General features: G+C 25.6%; 1 protein-coding gene across 1 annotated transcript in view; it reads left to right on the forward strand.

The window, feature by feature from the left end:
• The window catches only part of LOC136989323 (xylosyl- and glucuronyltransferase LARGE1-like), a 76,329-nt gene that overhangs the window by 43,722 nt on the left and 10,588 nt on the right, over positions 1-22,019 (forward strand). Inside the window, exons 5-14 of the mRNA XM_067287447.1 lie at positions 587-692; positions 2,976-3,292; positions 3,753-3,883; positions 6,846-6,929; positions 7,391-7,468; positions 8,306-8,437; positions 10,754-10,849; positions 14,096-14,125; positions 19,018-19,176; positions 20,305-20,406. Coding sequence (XP_067143548.1) covers positions 587-692; positions 2,976-3,292; positions 3,753-3,883; positions 6,846-6,929; positions 7,391-7,468; positions 8,306-8,437; positions 10,754-10,849; positions 14,096-14,125; positions 19,018-19,176; positions 20,305-20,406 — 1,235 coding nt within the window. The remainder of the gene's footprint in view (positions 1-586; positions 693-2,975; positions 3,293-3,752; positions 3,884-6,845; positions 6,930-7,390; positions 7,469-8,305; positions 8,438-10,753; positions 10,850-14,095; positions 14,126-19,017; positions 19,177-20,304; positions 20,407-22,019) is intronic.

Consider the following 22,019-nt stretch of genomic DNA (forward strand, 5'->3'; position numbering starts at 1 on the left):
TATAACGATGATACTAGTCTAGTTAGCAGAATTTTCATAAAGGTATTATATATGCAAGTTCATATACATATGTTAACTATGTACCAATAGTGACTATTTCTATTTGTCATTAAATTTTAATTAAAAAAAAATATAATACTGGCTATTCAGTGGCTGCTTTTGAGTTAGTGACATCTGCATCATGGTGTTTTGCAGTAGCATCTTGGAAAAGGGCAGATATTTTGTTAACATGTGGAATTGATGCTATTATCAAATGTCTTCAGTGAAGAATGATGACTTATTTGATCCTAATGTTAAGTTATAAAGATAAAAATTAGATTAAATGTTTCTTTTTTGGATGACTTGACAAGTTTTACCACTGAACAGTTCTTTACAGAATGTCGAGTTGTTGAGAGTCAAGTTTCTGGGACTCTACTGTATAAAATGGATTTCACATAAAATGGAAATTCTTGCCTAATCTGCAAAAATTTGTTTTATTTGAAGTTCCTTTTGTAAAAATGACTGTTTTGAATATGTGTCATATATATAATATTTTAAGCATTATTTACAAAATTTTATTAAAATCTTTTAACTTTTAAACTTTTAGATATTGCATCTGGTAATTTCTTGGGCTTCACACGTAGAGAGGCAAAATTAGCAGAACGTGTTCGAGAAGTTGAGGAACAAAATCAGTTATTGCGTCGACAGCTTAGGTTGTTGTATAAATTTTTTTTTTTTAATCTTACCTTAATACTTAAATATAAAATTAAAGTAAAACTGTGTCAAATTTTATTTGCTAATTTTAAATATGTGATGTGCTATTTAAATAAAAGTATTATTTAAGTAAATATCATAATTAAAAGTATGAATGTATTATTTTTTATTTTAAAAAAGAGCAAATTTTTAAAATTGCAATTTGATTTTTTGTATGTACATAATATATAAATTTTATTTTTATATAAAAACGGTTTTTAGATGTGAAATAATAATTATTCAATGCTGTTTTCTTTCTTTTTATTATGATTATTATTACTATTTTTATTTTTTAATTGAGTAAAAATTCAGGTTAAAACAATACAAAATAATATAGACATTAACATAATGAAATCTTCTCTAAAAGTTTTATTTTATCTTCTGTCTTTCCTTTTATTAAAGGAAAATGTTTCTAATTCTACATACATATAGTTATGCATTTTAAATTTTTATTACATACAGGGCAATAATTCACACAAAACTTTTCAACTGAATGAGAGAGAAATAAAATTCAAAAAGTACTATATAGTACAATATTTACATTTTTGTTGTCGATTGATTAATGTTGACAGTCATTTTTAAAATGGTAACATTCACTTTAGAACAACAAGTTTATTGTAAAGAATTATCATCAAAATTCTAATTTTTCAATTGGTATGCTATCAGTACTAACAGAGTTATTGGACCATTTGTCTTCAAAAAGAACATTACTTCTGCTGCATATGTTGAATTATTGGAAAAGAAGTTTTATCCCAAAATAACGTGATTGGTTTATTCAAGGCCCCATCACGCGAAGCAAGTGTTCTAAAGCCTTTATAGTATATTTGAGAAGTGTGTAATTGGATTAGATTATGAAAAATATGCTGGAGGTGGTGTGGAGTAGTTGCCTTATAGCCCCAACTTAAACAAATGTGGTTTCTTTTCATGGGGTTATCTTAAAGACAGAGTATATCACAATGCTCCTACAAACTGTTGGTGTTGATAGACACAAATAAAAAAGAAATAATGGTGATTCCAATAAAGACCTTTATTACCGTTATTGAATGTTTCAAAAATCAGTTAAAAACCATTATTGTGAGCAAAGGTGGTCATTTTGAAATCCTAATTCATTAAATGGCAATAAATTCTGTATAATATGCTTTTTGAACTTCTTTTTTATCTCATTTAATTGAAAAGTTATTAAAGTTTAAAGTTTTGCCTGAATTAAAAATCACCCTGTATTTGTTAATAAAATGTTTTAGTGGAAGTCTTTTTTATCTTAAAGAAAGACTTTTTCTTTAAGATAAAAAAGCTTAAATTTGCTAAAGAAAAAAATATTACTTTTTTTTTTAATAATTTATAGTCTGAAGTACATATTAGCTTAAACCAATTATGATAATGCATTCATTTAATGCTACAATACTGTAGATAAATTTTTATTTTATCATTTTTCACAAAAAATATTACTGTAATGCTATTTATTTTTATATCACTAACAATGTGCATGATTTTGTATCCTTTTAATTAAGATAACTGAAAAAGAATAATTTATAAATAATTTGTTCAAAACATATTTTGCAGTCAAACTACTTTCATTTTCAAATTCTAAATGGATTTTGATTGTCTTCACTTACATATACTATTTTTAAATTAACATTTTTTGGAGTAGATTGATTATTGTTTGAATAGATATTGAGTGTTCATTTTTTATACTAAAATGGACTTTTTCCCTACTTTAATGAAATAACAAATATAATAATTACTTTTTATTGTAATTTTCTAAATTTATTCTATGAAAAATTTATATTAAAACATAGCAATCTATTCCAAAAAAATGTATAACAACATATATTAAATAATTTTGTTTATTTCATATTAAGAATTTTAATTGTTTAATATATTAATATGATCAACAAAATCAAATTTTACTTAAGTTTAATAAATAAATTATTTAAGCAGAATATTTAAGTATACACAGCTTGATAGGGAAAAAATTACTTTATTTTATGACTTCTCATTTTTTTTAATTACAATCTTCTACTCATTTTACTTTATGCAGTTGATATTAGTATTAATTAAATTTGTTAGGATGATTCAATTTAAATAAGTAAATAATAATTACATTTTTAGTTTTCTCTAAAAGAATAACATGGCTAAAGCTTGTTCATTTAAAAAATATCGATAATTTTTTGTGATTGCAATAAATATTTTAATACTTGTTCTAATAATCTGTGTTATTTATCTATATGCAATTTTTATTACAGTTTGTCTCAAACACATCTTCTTAACATTATGTCAGAAGCTCAGCAATCTGATGATAATGCATCTGAAAGTGGAAACAGACATCCTACAGTTAATCAAAAATCAATTCTCTGCTTAAATCAAGAACCAGAAGTACCAAAATGCGAAATTATACATATAGCCATTGTCTGTGCAGGCTACAATTCCAGTCGTTCAGTTGTGACTCTTATTAAAAGTATTCTTTTTTATAGGAAAAATCCTTTGCATTTTCATTTTATTTCTGATTCTGTGGCTCAGTTAATTCTACAAACACTGTTTAATACCTGGGGTGTACCTGGAGGTTTGTAATATATATATATATATTTTTTTTTAATATTTAAAACTTATTAAAATTTTCTATATACTTGCAAACGTGTAAAAGATCTTTTGGCTAGATTTGAATAACAGCTGATTCAAATTCAGAAAGTTATTTGCATAAATGTATCAAATGTCAATCATTCTTGGAATAAACATTTGAAATGTTTTTCACGTTCATGAATTTATTTTTAAAAATTTAAATTTTTATATTCAAATTGAAGTGTAACAAAAATTCAAAAATACATTTAACTATCAGAAAAATAAAATGATAAATAATAATAATTTACAAATATTCTTTCTACAATAGTCTGTAAGCTAGAAGATTTTTTATTTTAAATTTTCTAGAATTTAAATTGTGTTGTCAAGTAGAAATTTATCATTTACTACAATTCTTACTGAATTTCAAAGATTTTATTTTACATTTTTCTTTTTTATTTTTCTAGTGGAAGTAAGCTTCTATTTAGCAGATAATTTACAAAATGAAGTTTCTTGGATACCAAATAAGCATTATTCTGGTGTTTATGGCCTAATGAAGCTGGTTCTTCCCAAGGCTCTACCAGATTTTCTTGAAAAAGTAAGTATAAATTTTTTTAAAAAGTAGCATATAATTTACATTATTATAATCCTTGATTATTATTATTAATAATTAAGGATTATAAATGATTTAAATGATTAAGCCAAATAATCTTGATGAAATTATTAATTAAATTAATTTTGGAAAGATAGTTTGGCTTAATTAGTTAAAATTGGGTTATGAGTTGTTGTTTATATATATTTTAGATGATATAAATATATAATCTCAATACAGATAATTATTATTTAAATTTAATAATAATAAATTTATTGACACTTTAATTTAATAGATTATCAATTATTATAATATTAATACATGAAAACACAAATTAAAAACTTGCATCGGTATGCAACTTCACTTATGACAATATAATAAAATTGACATAATATGAAATGAAATACTTAGTAATTGAAATATCACTCATATTTTTTACAAAAAAGGGCATATATTAAAAAATTAAAATGTTTTCAAATTATGTAGAGTTCAGTTTCAGAAGACTTACTTACAATAAAAGAATAAATTGTTTAAAAGATGTTAATTCTTTTATACAGTTCAATGTATAAACTTTTAATATGTATTTTTCTCTTCAAAAGGAAAGCTAAACTTAGATTATTATTTGTTAGAAAATCAAAATATGGAAATAAAATACTAGTTACATTGATATTTTACTTTAAATTTTAATAATAAAATATATTATGCTTTATTGTGGAAAATATGATTATTCAAAGTGCAATAAATTATTGAAAATCTGGGCTAATTGAGACTGGGCCTATCTGGATTTTCAGTTTGTCCAGATTTTCAAATATAAATGTAAATTAATATTGATTTTTCAATGGTCAAATTTAGATTTTTCATGTTCAGATTTTCAATGCTATAATATGCACTATAATATGAAAAAAAAAGAAGTATGAATTTTCTGAAATAATTTGTTGTTACAAATTCAAACTGATCATTCAAATATAATGACTGTTAGAAGAGAAAGAATTGAAAAAAAATTACATTATAATTATATGTATATATAGATTATTAATATAATAAAAGTTACATTGGCCTCATTTGATTGCTTACTCATTCACTGATATCAAATGTTTGAGTGGAAGCAAAGTTCATACAAAAAACAAAATGGAATAGAAAGAACATTATTTGAAAATCCTAAATCTCTCAGGAAAGATATTACAGCAAAATTAGTAGATGACATTCTTGAGAACAATAACAATGTTTATTAAATAGAATTGATGAGACAAATAAGTAAAAATTAATTAAACTTTTAACTGCAAAAGAATGCACAAACAAAAGCAAGGACAGAGTTTTCAGTTTAAGAAAATTCTGGTATGGAATAGTTACACAAGCATTTGATTCTTCAAACAGTGTTTTTGAAATTATGCCATGATCTCATCTTATTAGTCAATGATCATTTAGACAGATATATTTTATGTATTATGAGGCATCTAAGTTTAACCTTTAACTCTTAAAGAAGAGTGCCTATTGCTCTTTAAAGGTATTTTGCTATTAATTTGCTATGAATTATTTTAAATTACAATGGTCTTATATTAATTATTTTTCATTAGAATATATCCTCTCTGCATGTTTTGTAAAGTGATGTGAAATATATAATTGAACACTGAAGACAGTTTAAATGGAGTTATGTTATATGTATTAATATTTATCCCTTAATAAAAATATTTTAAATAATAATTACTCTTACTTCATAACTTTTAGCATTTCAGATAAAATATATTGTATAATTTTTCTTTCAAAATCATTTTTATTTATTAAATTATATAATGATTTAATAACTGATATATACATGTCTGATAATTATTAATTCAAAGAAAAATGGATAACATAGCATATAAGTGAATATAAAATGTATCTATTTTATGGTATTATTACAATATTAAAAAGAAGAAGAAATTTAAACAACTGAAAACATGTTCAACATATTATCATCATGAAATGGAATCAAATAAAATAAGATATATTAAAATTAATTTATTAGCTGCAGTTGGTTGTTATTCATTTTTGTTATCTGTTGACAATAAGTTAAATTTGTTAAATTTTCATATAAATAAGTTTTCAAATATTTGTTTTAAATATTGTCTTTGTTTAAACTGTAATAAAATTATAATATGTATATATATAAAGTAATCTTTTCCCAGTTTTTTCTAGCATACCTGATTTAAATTTATTTTTATCAAAATGTTTTAAAATAATTTCTACTACTTTTTACTTTTCTGGCTGTTATACAGGGGGAAAGTATGGCAATCCAGCAAAAAGTGACCCCTGAGATTTTTACATTTTTGGACTTGGGATACCTTGAAACATTGAGAAATGCAAAAAGAAATTGTGGATAATTTCTGTGTAGGTTTGTACGTGTGTAGGGGCATGATTTTATTCACTCTGTTTGAAATTTAATAACTCTTGTGCTTTTTATTGAAAACTTCCGTAATTTTGCAGGGAGGTTTGTTCATTAGGGGATTGATGCTATTAAATTTTGGTGGTTAAAGGTCAAGGGGTGGCGATATAACGGGTCTTGTCTATCTCCAGTAGAGTCGGACTTAATGACGATTTTACTTGTTATTAACATTTACAATTTTTTTTATAAAACTCATCCCTGAAAATTTAGCTTTCTGCCATTATACAATAGTTAAAAATATAACAAAATTTTTAATAAAATATGATAACAGATGATGCAACCAAAATTTTAAATGTTGCCAGGGAAGTTGAGCAACTTGTTGCTGGTTTATTAAATCTCCTTTTATTTTGGGATTACTTTTATAAAAGACAAAGTTCCAAATTATATTTACTGTAACGAACTACAGCATCTGAAAGTAAAATGACATCTAGTTAGTTTGTTATTACTTTGAAATTTAATGGATTTTTATGAATTCTTTATACATCAACTACATGTTATGCTTATATATAAATTCTTAAATTTAATTCAGTGTGTTTTATTTTTCAGGTAATTGTCTTAGATACTGATGTAACATTTGCAACTGATGTAGCTGAATTATGGAGAATTTTTCATAAATTTTCATCAAAACAAGTATGAATTTGTCTTATTTCATTTAATGTATAGTGTAAAAAACTTCAAACATTAAACTTAACAAAACAGACCCTATTAATATGATTAATTTGTTTAAGTTTCTAATTGTTAATTTATATAAAATTCAGTGAATTCTTTGTATATAAACTCTATCATTAATTAATCTTCTTCAATGATTGACATTTTTAACTGTTTTTAGTAACTGTAATAATTCAACTAAATTGTCTATAATCAGCAATGCAATAAAAATTTTGCATTTTTTTAAATCAGTATACTGTAGAAATACCACAATGTTCAAATTACAAAAACGTAATTTTCAAGTTTTTTTTAAATCATATTTTAGCATCTAAAATGTTTTTTTCAATTGGTTTGTTTTAAAGGCTTAAATCTGTGCTTAAATTAATAAATAATTTAATTTTAATATTTATTTTTATACAATTCATGCAATAATTTTTCCCTAGGCAATTGGACTTGTTGAAAATCAAAGTGATTGGTATTTAGGGAAACTTTGGAAAAATCATAGACCTTGGCCAGCATTAGTAAGTATTATTGCTTTATTTAAAATTGTTATGTCATTATATGTTTATCTGTTAATTTATAGCTAAATGATAGCAGCCTGAAAATTTTCAGTTTAAATTTTCTATTAATGTATATTTTGTTTTCTTATTCTAGTTGATTTTGAATGAAGAAATTCCTTTTCATATATTAATTAATCATAAATGAGTATAATATAAAAGCATAGCTAAACTTAACAGTAATTCCTTGTAAATAGCATGATTCTTGTAAAGTGCCAATGATTGTTTGTGAATGGATTTTCATGTAAATATTAAATAGAGAATCATGGAAAAAATTATTTTTTCCATTTTAATTATTAAAATTTAATTGTACATCATAACCAAATCACATGATTATCAAACATTCAAACTCAAACTTGTAGGTAACCTGATTACTATATATAATTCTTATTGTTTGAAGTTTCTCAGTTTAGTGCCATGCTTAATCTAGTGCCAATTTCAGAAACACAAATAGTAGTTCTAAATTAAAGTGGGACTGTAATTAACACTTTCATTTTCAATCTTGATTAATATCTTCTAATTAATTTTATTAATCTACATTTAAAGCAATATCCTTTTTCACTTTTGATATTTATTTAACAGTAGGACATAATAAGTTTAAGTGCAAATTAAAATTTGTAATTTATATTTCTTTTAGGTAAGATTTAAACTGATGATTTTTTTTAAATATGAATTTAAATACTGTTTTATTGAGTAAGATATCAATTTTACTTTAATTAAAATTATATCAATTATTTTATAGATTTTTCTAAATATAAATAAATACATATAGAGTTAAGTCTCATTTTTTGTATTTAATAGGGACGAGGTTTTAATACTGGAGTAATTCTTCTTCACTTGCAATTGTTAAGAGAATTAGGATGGATGCATACATGGAGAATGACTGCTGAAAAAGAACTTTTTAGCATGTTATCTACATCGTTAGCTGATCAGGTTAAATTTTTTTTGTTTGTTTTCTATATGTTAACATTAGCATTTTTAAACTTAATATAAGTGATTTTAAAATCTTGTTTAATTAATGAAATTAAATTAATACACTTTTTAATGTCATTGCACATATTTAATAATAATTATAACAATTACAAATGTTCAACTTGGAAAAAACTAATAGAATGTTTCACAACAGTGTTTTTCAACTTTTTTCATGTCATGGCACACTTGAACCTATAATTAAGTTTCTGTGGCACACTTAAATTATAATGATTAAAAAAAGAGTAAAAAGAAAGATTATATTTTTCATTATTTATTTATTAACACAAAGCCATTTACTAAAATTTCTAATAAATGGATAATAGTTAAAATTCTAAGTCTTATTTATTTTTTAGTTTATTATAATTGAACATTTAATGAGATATCTGATCTAAGAAAAGCAATTAACACTAAGACTTAATTTGCATTTAAAAGTAGCATGAAAATTGCATTTATAAACCTGCTCACATCCCACTATTTCCAAGTTAAAATAATTTGAACTAAACATATTAGATTATATATACAATTATGGATAAATTTTTCATTTAAAAAAAATTTTCATTTTAAATGAAATAACCTGGTGTTATGCACATATAATTTTGCTTATGAGTATATATTTTTTACTACATTACATATACATTTATTTATTATAACAATGAAAAACTCATATAATCAATTTAAAGAAGTTTTAATTTTTGACATGTACATTTATTGTTCTTTGGGCTTCTTTTGAAAATAATTTATTTAATAAACCTTCAAAAATTTTTGTGACACACCAGTTGAAAATTGCCATTTTACAAGATGAAGCAGATAATACATTTTAGGTGTCATATATTCATCTTTTACAGGTCATTCCATCTTCTAAAAAAGTTTTAATTAAATATCAGTCATGGTTGAATGTGTTAAACTGAAGTAAAGGAATGTATAAACAATATTATGAAAGAAAAACATTATTTGTTTTGTTCACTGCTGATATTTTCCCCCGTCTAAAGTATGGTATATAGCTTTTTTCACTTTATAGTATAGTCTATTTTCTTCTATTTTGAAGGTGGAATTCTAATGATTCTAAAGATTTTTTTCAAAGAACATTTTTTTTAAACAATTGTATTGTATTAAAACAATTGTCAAAATATTCCCGTAAAAATAATTATTTCAATATATTATCATTTTTAACATAAGAAATTGTCTCATTAATAAGTTATTTTACAGGATGGTGTGGTTAAAATATATTCAATAACTGTTTGTCATCACAAGAATGCTAATTAGTTCTAACAAGAATATTCAGAAATTCAAAACTTTTTATACTTAAGTAATGAATAAATTAAACTTTTTAAAAATATACTTAAGGCATATACAAAGTGTTGAATGTAAATACATATACAGAAATGCATGCATGTTTTATATATAATCAACTGCTTATAAAGAATATTACTGAATAAACTCCGTGCTTTTGAGCTAAAGCTCACCTTCAGACCAGATTCCAACATTTTAGTCTTTTAAGCCGTATTTTGAGATATAAAACTAGAGACTAGTTTTAGAGGTGTTCTAAACCAAAATTTTGATATCAATATTAGGCTTGATATCGAGAGTCCTTCAATGTATCAATATTTCAGGTGTTTGGATATTGATATACAGTAAAACCTGTCCAAAACAGAACCTGAATGAAATGGAAACCCGACCAAATGGGAAAAATTCTTAGGAACACAACAATTTTCTGTATTAAAAACAACCTGTTTAAAATGGAAACAATGTTTGATACTGTATGATTCTGGTTTACACAGGTTTCACTGTAGATATTGTAAAGATATATTGATAGTGCTGTGCCAATAACCATCTATCAAACCAATAACTAGTTTTAACTGATCCAACCTCTAAAATAATTCTAAATATTACAAAAAGCTTTATTTTTCTTTTTATTATCCACAAATATTACTCCTTTAAAGGAGTTTATTATATATTTATTTTTGTATTTTATATGCATAATCATCTGTTTTCCACATTCTTCATTGATGCTTTATGATTTGCATTCATTCCATAAATTAGTTATTTGATGAAACAGATGACTTATTTATTTAACTACTCTATTTTATACTTTTTAAAATTCTCCTACAATATTAATTGTCTTACTGTCCTCTGAACTTATTAGTAATATTAAATTCCCAATGGTATTTGAATAACAGTTTTCCTTACATTGTTACTGTAATGCATAATTTATTGATTTAATTTAATTTTATATATGTATTGTTAATATATACTCTAACATATTCATTTATATTTTAGGATATATTTAATGCTGTTTTGAAGCAACATCCTTATTTAATATATCGTCTACCATGTCAATGGAATGTTCAACTTAGTGATAATACTCTGAGTGAGGTATGAAAATTATTAATTCATTATTTTTGATGTCATTTTAAGTTTCTAAATATATTTAATAATGAATATAAATAAATAAATTATTTATAATCATTATTAAAAATCCAAATTAGTGTTTAAAAAAGAGCTATTAAGCATTCATCACTTTAGAAACAACTAAAAGAATTTGATAGAATTAGAAGGATAGCAATTTTGCATTGTTTTACAAGGAAAGTAATTGAAAATTTAATTAAATTATACTTAAACCTCTTGGATAGAATATCTAAAGCATTAAGGTGAGAGTGTGATAGAAAAAAGCAAAAATTTTATTAGTTACAGGAAAATATTTAGCTTCTATTATTAGACTATTTATAAAAGATACAGATTTCAGATTATGCATTAGATTTCTATCAGTTGTGACTATGTTGAGAGCTGTTAAAGACAAATTAGATTTGATAAAATAAAGGAATGCATTGAAGCTATTTAACTGAATTGACAAATAAGAAAGCTTTTATTATAAAGAATTTACTTACTATTCATTAGATAAGAGGATTAAAGAACCTACTATTTAGTGACTAAGAACAAGGAGCCATCTACTTCTTCAAGACAATGAGTAATAGATATGAAAATTAGAGTTGCAGATTAGATCTAGAATAGCTTATGAATTTTTTAATTAGATTATTAGAACAATTATACAGTTGATTCCTGTATATATGTTTCTGGAATTACCATTTTCCCATAATTTGTCATATTTTTCTGCTCCCAATTTTACTTTTCCCAGCTGTTATATATAAGGGAAAATAGTAGAATTGTATCAGATTTGACCCTCTGAGTCTTTTTGCAAATCTCCACGTTTTGAGACCTCCTGAATCCAAAAAAGTCAAAAAACAGCAAAAAAATTTCCACGGAAATGTGTGAAATATATTAAGAAATGAAATTTGGTATGGTGGTTTGCATATGATGGGCATTGATGCTATTAACTTTTTGGGGTAAAAGGTCAAGAGGGTGGGTCATGTATCTTGAGAGGGGGTAGGACATAATGAGGATTTTATTCATTATTAGCATTTACACTTTTTACATAAAACTCATCCCTCAAAATTAAGCTTTTTGCCATTTTATAGTAACTAGTTAAGTAATGCTGTATCAGCGTGTAGTCGGAGCGAGGCTGCTTGCACCTTCATTTTCTAGATTGTGAGGGAAAAAAGATAGAAAGAATCATTCGTTCTCAACAATATATTTGATTTTTATTGTATCATTTAAAGGTACAAATATAAGATCAAAATAAGCCATTAATTAATTGCTATGCCAATGTATCATAAAATTCTGTCTATCACTATGGGCCTTGGACTTACAGATTGACTCGTAGCAATCTTTATTGTAACTGTTTAAAAATACTGTCAGTTATTTTTTTCACTTGGCTGAATGCAACATAGGTAAGACCGATAGCTGTCTCTTTTTCCCCTATATCTATTTTGATTTTTGGAAGAGTTAATCCCTGTGATTTATGTATAGTCATTGAGTATGCTAAGGTAAGGGGAAACTGTCTACGAGATCACATTTATTATATTAAATTATAATAAAAGTATTACGATAATATACTGCCATTGTTTGAAGAGCGTGATATGGGGTTTATTGGCAACAGATTACCATAGATGAAAGGTCCCTTATAGCTATCGAATTCCACTAAAAGAAAGAGAGGAAGAGCTGGAGGGCAAGCATTTGGAGCATATATAATGTAACGTATAGTTCCTAGTGAACCATTGATGAGACCTCCTTGCACCCATAAGTTGACTCTCAGCGTGATTCTGGCATTAACTGAGAGATTAAAATACTTGGAGAGACCAAGAGCTGAGTCATCTTTGGACGAAGGCAGGGCAATATCTGGAGTTTTTCAGATGCTGTGTAAGCAACAAGGCACCCAGTTGACTGCAAGTAGTCTTCATTGCTTTGTTTAACTTGCTCGTTTGTTGGATATAATTCTACTGCCATTTGGAACTGATCAAGTTCATCTCTGGATAAATAGGCTCGATAAATAGACGCTGGACGCAAAATGAGTTGATTAAGGCATGTAGGACATAGCCTTAATCAACTCATTTTGACCTCTAATACTGAAGAAAAATGCGACCTTCGCTTTGACCCCTATCTGCAGTTCTAAAAAAATGGATCATTTTTGAGAGCTGAAATTTTAAATGGTTCATCCTTGAGTGATGATGAGTCGTCCTGGAAAATTTCATCAAGATTGGACAACTCATTCTAGAGTTATGATGTTGACAAGGGATGCATGAAGTCAAGTGTTAGTCGTCACTTAGCTTCACCTCTCTTCAACAATTAAAAAATATAAAAACTTTTAACAGAATCTGATAACAAATGGTGCCACATACAATTTTATTTTTTGCTTAATAATGTAAAAGTTGTTTTTTAAATAAAAACTCATAACAGCTGGGAAAGTTACAAAACTTGTTGCTAGATTTTTTTCCAGTTAGTTTACATATAAATTTTCCCATAGATTAAATTTCAGTGTTTTTTATTGAACAACAATTAAATTTCATGTTTTTACATTTTCTGCAACTTGCATGTTTTTATTGCTAAATCTGTAATTTTAAAATACTTTCAATAGCATGAAATAAAGTTAATGTTTATAGTATTGGTGATGCTACTGTCGCCAATCTGTCAGCTTTTTACAGTTTTGATAATGTTAGTGTGAAGTTTCACTGTGCATTTGTATGCTTTGATTCTTTTTCCTCTTTCCAAATGGTTTACTGTCTTTTTAATACTGTATTTAACATTTTTTTATTTATTATTTTTCTAACTCAAAAAAATTTACATAGGATTAAAGCTATAGTATTCAGTAGTATACAGTATATTAAGTAAAAACAAAATGCATTATACATATGCCCTTACTTTGTAGAGGTTCAATTGTATATCATACTTATCTAAACATATAAAGATAATTATTTCATACAATTTAAAGATTTATTTAGTTTTATGCTAAAAAAATAGTTAAGAGTTTTGAAGAGAGTTAATGAATATTGCACAAGTAAGAAAATTTCTACATAGCTTAAGTTTTTTTCAGTTTTCTTCATTTATGTTTTGATGTTCAAAGTAACAATTTGTATAAATAATACTATTTTCCATATTTAAAACTATATTGGATTGCTTTTATCAAAAATAGATTAAGTGAATTAATAGTAATAATGATAATTGTCTTTTTCTATGAATGTCTTGTAATTAAAACTAATTTTTTTTACTTCCTTCATCTTTTTTTAGTTATGTTATACAGAGGTTCAAGATTTAAAAGTGAGTATAAATCTATTATTTGTAATACTTTTATTATAATTTAATATAATTAAATTACAATAAAATATATTATATAATATTAATTAATGTTGTAATATAATTAAGAACATTTTAAAATATTTATAAAAGATTTAAATAAAACATATTAATTTAACAGATATATATATATATTTATATATATAGACAGATATATATAAATATATATCTGTCTGTTAAATTAACTTGTTCTATATATTTATATATATAATATGTATAAATTAGGATATTAAGATTTTTGTTTATCTGCTATGTGTCAATCATCCATTCAATATAAAATCCACTTAGCAGCTTTTAGCTATTAACTTACAGTGTAAATTTTAAGCATGTACTGATACACATTTAAAGTGCCAAAAAAATAAAAAAGAAGAAATATGAATTGTACTACACAAAAATGTCAGGTTTCATGTATAACCATGAACTATCATAAAAATGACCCTGTTCTTATAACTTGACATATGTAAACAAAGGGTAATTAACAATGACAATATTATTTGTGATGTCTTTACATTTCCAAGTTATACTGTGAAAAATACTTTTTTCTCCTATTAAAGTCAAGTTGCTACATCTAAAGACTCGTAAGGACTGATATTTTTTAGAACAGTATTTTCCTTAAATTAATAAATTTGTTTTAAATTTCTTTTGTATAAACCTGGGTAATGCATGGTATAACAAACTATATACCCTGCATTACAAGTTAATTTAACAGATATTTATATATCTGTTAAATTAACTTGTATCTATGTATTCATAGCTTTTAACTTATATATACAGTTTAACCTGATTATAATGTTATCCATGGGACCAGCAACTTTTTGACATTATATTTGAGTGTTGTTATCTGTGGGGGTCATAATTTCAGTCCCACAAAAAGTAAAAAGTGTGTTTAAGAACCTATTATAAATTCCATTCTAATTTAACATCGTATGTATTATTGTAAAATTATTTCTTAATAGTAATATACTGTATCTATTATGATGATGATGATAATTTATTATTGTATGTATAAAAATGCAAATTACTTGTTTAAATCAACTTTATTTACATTATTATGTCTAAGTTTACATCAATGTAATTAAAAATTTCAAAAATTACCTTTTATAAGTAATTTCTATGTGTCTTAAGTTTCAATAATGGCGAAACTTCTAGTTTTGAGAATAATGTTGCAACGAAAGGTCAAACTAATGTATGCCAATTAAAAATAATTCAATTATTTCTTTATAAACTATTTGATATAATATGTTATATTAAAAATAATAGAATATTTAACAATTTAGCATAAAGTAATTTAAAAATGAGTACATAATAACAGATCATCGTGCCATTTAAAAGTCAGGCAAACCTCACTCCACCGAAGTCAGGTGGTGAGAGTACCACCCACAGTCATTCTATGAAGTGGACTCTGACCCTAAGTTTGAACACGTAGTATTTTCTTTGTTAGATGAAATTTGTAATCTAATGTTGTGAATTTGGGAGTGCTTCAAATATGACGTTAAAACAGAGTTTTATGTCATTACAAGTGGGTTTTTTAACATTATCTAGTATAGTAAAATCGTGGGACCAATAAAGATTTGACATTATATTAGGGTTGTCATTACATCTGATGACGTTATAAATCGGGTTTAACTGTATGTGTGTTGTTTAAGAAATCTTATTTATCGAGACATTGGAATGAAAAGTAATATATATATGTATATATATTCAAAATCTGTAGCTTATATTACAAATTCAATATACTTAATCAAAACACATTTGTGAAACATTTTAGTCACTTAATTAATAGAAGGTATTCATGAATGTTTTTGGATTAAATTTTAAAATCTGATTTAAGATTGAGAGACAGGCGATTCAATGGGTGTCAAAAAATGAATATTTTTGTAAATAAAATAATATCAAAGTATTCTTGTAATGTGTAGTTAAATTAAGATATAAACCAATAAACCAAAAAAAAAAAAAGGTTTTTCAAGTAAAAAACATGAACTGCGAAAATATTTTATGGTAGTTTTAAGAAAATCGTTTGAAGTTTCTTGATATAATTAATAGCTGAAACAATAAAACCTGTAAAAGTGAATAAATAGTGGTGGGTAGTGGAGAATAATGAAGTATGTAATTATTATAATGAAACAGTTCCAAGATTCAGTATCATTTAATCCATTTCTATTTATTTCATTACTTTTGTATCTTAAAAAGTAAATGTTGTTGACTACAGTTTTAATGTATTTAAAACAGATTTTTTGTTTACACATTCTGCAGTTCTTGGAAATTTGATTTGTATTGAAATTTTGAAAAAATTGGCTCTTTTCACATAAAAGGCTGCCATTCTTAGTGTTGAAGTTTTTATCATAACTTAACTCTGATATCCGACATATCCAGCAAGAAAGGCTTTAATGCTAACATTTTCAGTCATATTCAGTGATCATCATCAAGCCATAACATTGTAAAGTACTATTTTTAGTATCTTAGGAAACCGACACTAACTGCGGTTGGTAAAACTTCCGTTAACCTAACGGGTACTTTACGCAGATTTGAGATTAGTTTGCCAGGCCTGGGCTTTTAAGCGTGCACCGAAAAATTAGTAATAATAACGATAAATATCAAGTCAAATCAAAAGTTCAAATATATTTAATTAGTACTAGAATTTACGACATACAAATGTCTATAATCCAAACAAAATTTATTTACGAAATCAACAAGTCAACCCAACAATAAACTCAGCTACTTAGCTTAACTTAATGTTAATTCCCCTTTGAAAATTCGACAAATCAAATACTTAGAAACTATGAACAAAATCTCTTACTAATTAAACGTCTATCCGTCACCTCACTATACGAAGAACCTATTTCCTCAATCCTTTCGATATCTTCAAATCGTCAATCGAACTCCTCTTTAACACCTTGGATCGTCCAATTATCAATCTGGACTTCTATCAGAATATCACCTCACTTTCGAATTCACCTCGCTCTGCACATCACCTCAATTTGGAATTCACCTCCTCCTTCTTCGGTTAACTTACGGGTTTTATACTGTGAGGTGACGTCACACTTCAGTTGGGTTACTCCCCTTATTTACATACTTAGTTGCTAACATTAATTTTCTTTTCTGGCAGCTTTAAGTTTCTGACAAGGCTTATAAACCGTTTACAAAGTAGTTATCATAATTTTCTGGGATGTTAAGACGGTTTATCAAGTATTTCTTTACTAGTGAGTGTGGGGACTCCCCTTCCATTTTTTTTTTCTGCGGACCGTTTACGTCCGCTGGGCAGCGCAAGTGCGCCAGATTTTTCCTACGGCGCTTATTTTTTTTGTTAGTTGTTTTTATCTTCTTTTTTCATTACTAATAAGAGAGTGGTGGGGAACCTTCGTCCTAAATAAACATAAGCCCCAAACAAAATACAATAAAACGAAAAAATAATAATAAAATAAAAATAACGCTCGGACTCAGTTCCTTACAACGTAAAAAGGAATGAGTATCGAATACATTATAAAAATTATCAAATGAATGTTTCATAAATAAAAATATAAAATAATATAATAAAAATTAAAATAATCCAACTAGAAGTTTTCCTATTAATATTTAAACTTTAATGAATATAAATTATTGAGACCTGTTTCAAAATAATTAAGTGTGATAAAAGTTGAAATAATGATCAATTATTTCTGCACATTATAAATTTGAACTCAAAGTGTCTTATTGTTTGTTTGTTAGAATATTTTAGTGGATTAACATTGGGTACTTTGATTATGCTATACACATTTAATATAAGTTAATAAGAATAATTAAGAAATTTCTTAAATAATAGATGAAAAAAGCTTTGAGAAATCTTTAGAAGCAATTTTCCTCAAAGATATTGTAAAATATCATTATTCTATATAATCTTTTTAATTAACGAACAATATTTCTTATAACATTTTTCCTGAAATATAATTTTGTGAAATACAAATAATATTTTATATTTAACTTCATTGAATATCTTACTTTCATAAACTGTCATTGTAATTACATCTTTAGTATTTTTCCGTAATTATGTCTTTTTAAAACATTACAAGAGAAATTGAATATCTTTTAAATGCTTAACTATAAGTAAGGCTACTTCCATAAATAGTGCGTACAGTCAACTACTAATTAGTGAGGTAATGGTGGGTTTACGGATTTTGAATTCTACAGTAAACTTTCAAATTATTTGAAGTTAACTGTGTATACAATACTAGGCGCTCTACTATGTTTTAACATGTCATACAGGAACTAAACAAAGTAAAATGTACAATACAATATGAATTATATAGCTCATTACTAACCACAAAAACTTTACTCATTTAAAAACTACATAATAGCATTTTAAATGAAAATTATGGTTAGTTATATTACTTAACTATGAAAATTATAAAAAGTACAGTAATTAATCCAAAAAAAATCAACATTATTAAATTTAACAACTAGACACTATTGAGAACAATGCAGCAACTACTATGCACGTGCTTTCCTGCAGTTGTTGCCACGATAAATCTGCACCAGTAAATTAGGAGTTGACTGTATATCAGCCATTAGTAAATGCAATTAAATTCTGCAGATAAAAAATCAAAATGCATTAAATAAATCAGTTTATCGGTTAAAATTAAAATTTTTCATAACGTAAAATAACTATTCATTTGTATTAGCTAATAATTTATTATTAATTAAGATATGTTTAACCAAAGTTATTTAAATTTTGGGAACAAGGAAAGCTAAATGCTTGTTTAGAAATTTAAGACTTTAAAAAGAAATTGTTAAAAGCTAATTTAGGGTATATATACTACATATTATAAAATCTAATTTTTACTATATATAAATTCAACCAATAAAAATTATTTCTTTTGTAGGTTATTCATTGGAATTCTCCTAAAAAATTAAAAGTAAAGAATAAACACGTTGAATTTTTTCGTAACCTCTACCTCACCTTTTTAGAGTATGATGGTAATTTATTGAGAAGAGAACTTATTGGCTGCAATAACACCAAAGTCACTCATGTACAAGAAGCTGTAAGAAAAATTATAATTATCTTTTATTCATTTTGTGTGTAAATAATACATCAGTTAACTTTTTTAAATTTTATAATTATAGAACTATTTTATTTTACCATATGAAAGTTTATAAATTTCTATTTTAACTGAATAAACTAATGAAATGAAGAAATACTTTTATCTAGAAAATGGAAAAAATATATAGTTTTTTTTCTTCTTCACAATAAATTAATAACATGAATATTGTAAAATATTAAATTAGTTAATTAGTGAGTAGCAAATTAAGTTAGTTATTTCTGGTTAAGTGCCAGAAATATGCTCAAATACCTTATTACTTTGAATTAAAACCACAGTTTTTGTTCCAGTTTTTAAGATGTAAAATTAGGGTGTGTCTTAAATTCAAAATGAATATTTTAACTTTTTATTTCTGCCAATCTTCCACTCCAACGTTGGGTCTTTGCTTTACGCTCTATGCATACACATAGTATTATGATCGTTGATAGCAGTTTATTCAATGATTTTCCATTTTCACTTTTCTGATTTAATCCAGTTGCTGTTTGATAGCAGCTGCTTAGAATTGAATTTTAAATATTTTTATTACCCATACTCACTAATAATGGAAAAACAGTTTAGATATGATGCTGAATTTGAAAGAAACGTTAAATAAATTGGAAATCGTGCGACTGGTAAAAGATTTATGGTTAACGAAAATAATGCGCGTTGTTGGAGAGCCATGAAGGAAAAATTAGTGTAAAAAAAGACTGAAAATTATTCTTGGGACCTAAAAAAGGAAGATACCCAGCAATTGACATGGCTGCAATTGATGCAAATCATATATATAAAATCATTTTTATTTTTTTTTTATTTTTTCCAATTTTTCAATTTTAAACTCCTACTGTGGCTTAAATTTCGAGGGTGGCTTACATTCAAAGTGATACAGTATTTATATTTTAATACTTATTTATATATATTTATTTATAACATTCCATTTGAAGAAATATTATAAAACAATTGTTTCATTAAATATAAATCAAATATGTAATTTGTGAAAGAATAAGTACTTCTAATTATCATAAATTATGAGAATTAGATTTTGTCACTTATCAAATGGAATTTATATTATTAAAAAATTGCTATTTTTACCAGTTAAATTCCATTGATGAAGATGATGCCTGTTATGAATTCAGACGTGCAAGGGTTGTTCAACATCGTACTCATCTTTACTACATAGAATACGATTATGAACCGGTAAGATGATTAATAATTTAAAAATTATTAGGATTTTAAAATAAAACATAATAAATACAGTTCTAATTATGGAGTCATTAAGTTTTCATTTAATATTTTAATAAAAATTTAATTATATTTTAATCATATATAACAAACCAGTTTATTTGTAAAATTATGATTTGATATAATTGTACAGTAAGACCCTGCTTGATGCTGCCTCGCTTAATGCTGATTCGATATAACACAGTCTGCTCAAAGCCTTAAAAAAAGCTCAAAATTTACATCAATTTAAATTATCATGGCATTTCATTGATTCGTATATAATACGATTATTTACGAACACAAACTAATCAGAAAAAGATGGAAAAAAGTTTAAATCTATTTTTGTTCGGTGCAATTTTAGAAAAAATATAATATCGTGGATGCCATAGGCAATATCAGCTTGGCTTGGCAAGAATTAACTCATAAATACACAAACGAAGATATCCAAGAATTCTCAACGAGAAGAGCCTACTGCTGTGTCGTTAGGTTGACCAAACTCAACCTAATCAATACAGAAGGACTAAGAGATGTAGACGAGCAGGATATTGAGGAATTACTGCAGGTTTCTGGTGAGAGCCTTACCAACGACAACCTTCAAGTACTGGCGGAACAAGGAATTCGTGTAGAACTGGAAAATAGAGATTCTGAAAACAAAGAACCCAAAAAATTTCTCTACAGATTTTCTTAGTAAAAGTTTGGTAACAATAACCGAAATCGTTGATCAAATTGTAGCGAATGATCCAGATTTTGAAAGGAGTGCAAAAGCAAAACAAGGCGTTTTGGATGCGATCTTCTGCTATTGACATTTGCTTAAGGAAAGAAAAAAGAGACAAATGAAAAGACAAGAATTTCAGAAAAGTCAGGACCTTCATCACAAAAAATGAACTTTACATTTCTGTGTGCATATGTTTGTGTTACTTAATGTATATTATTATACAAATTAATATAAAAATAACTTAAAATTAAAGTAAAATTTGTTTATTTTCAGTCGCGTGTTCCCCTATCCCTATTTACTCTGTTAAAATGACCTCGTTTAATGCTGTTTCATTTAGCACTTCGTCGTCTAGGAACACATTCCCCCCCATGTTAAAATTTAGATACAGTAAGACCCCGCTTATGTTTACGTACAGATGTAAAATTCAAAATTCAAATGTTTCTAATATTATATGATGATTTTCAGAAAATTGTTCTAGAAGTTCAAAACAAATTCATACAAAACATCAGAATTGTCATGTATTTTTTTAAAATAAAAATCTATAAGAAATTATTACAGAAAATAAAAATCATGAGATTACTACAAATGAATTTATATCAAACTGAACTGATTTGAAGATTTATGCATTTGACATAAATGCAAATGAGTAGTTTTTATTATAAAGAAATAATAAAAACTGTTAAACTATATTCTAAGTGAACTCTTATTTTAATCATAAGTGGTTCAAAAAATTTATAATTCCATTTGTACCACATCTGCTTACATTGAATACTTTTAAATATCATGTTCAATTCAATGTTGTGCTTCTTATGACATTTTATTTTTAACAAAACTGTACTTTTTGATTTTATAACTATGTAAACATAAAAATTAT

This window comes from Centruroides vittatus, unplaced genomic scaffold, assembly GCF_030686945.1.
Source record: "Centruroides vittatus isolate TY-2023 unplaced genomic scaffold, ASM3068694v2 scaffold_464, whole genome shotgun sequence".
NCBI lineage: Eukaryota > Metazoa > Arthropoda > Arachnida > Scorpiones > Buthidae > Centruroides > Centruroides vittatus.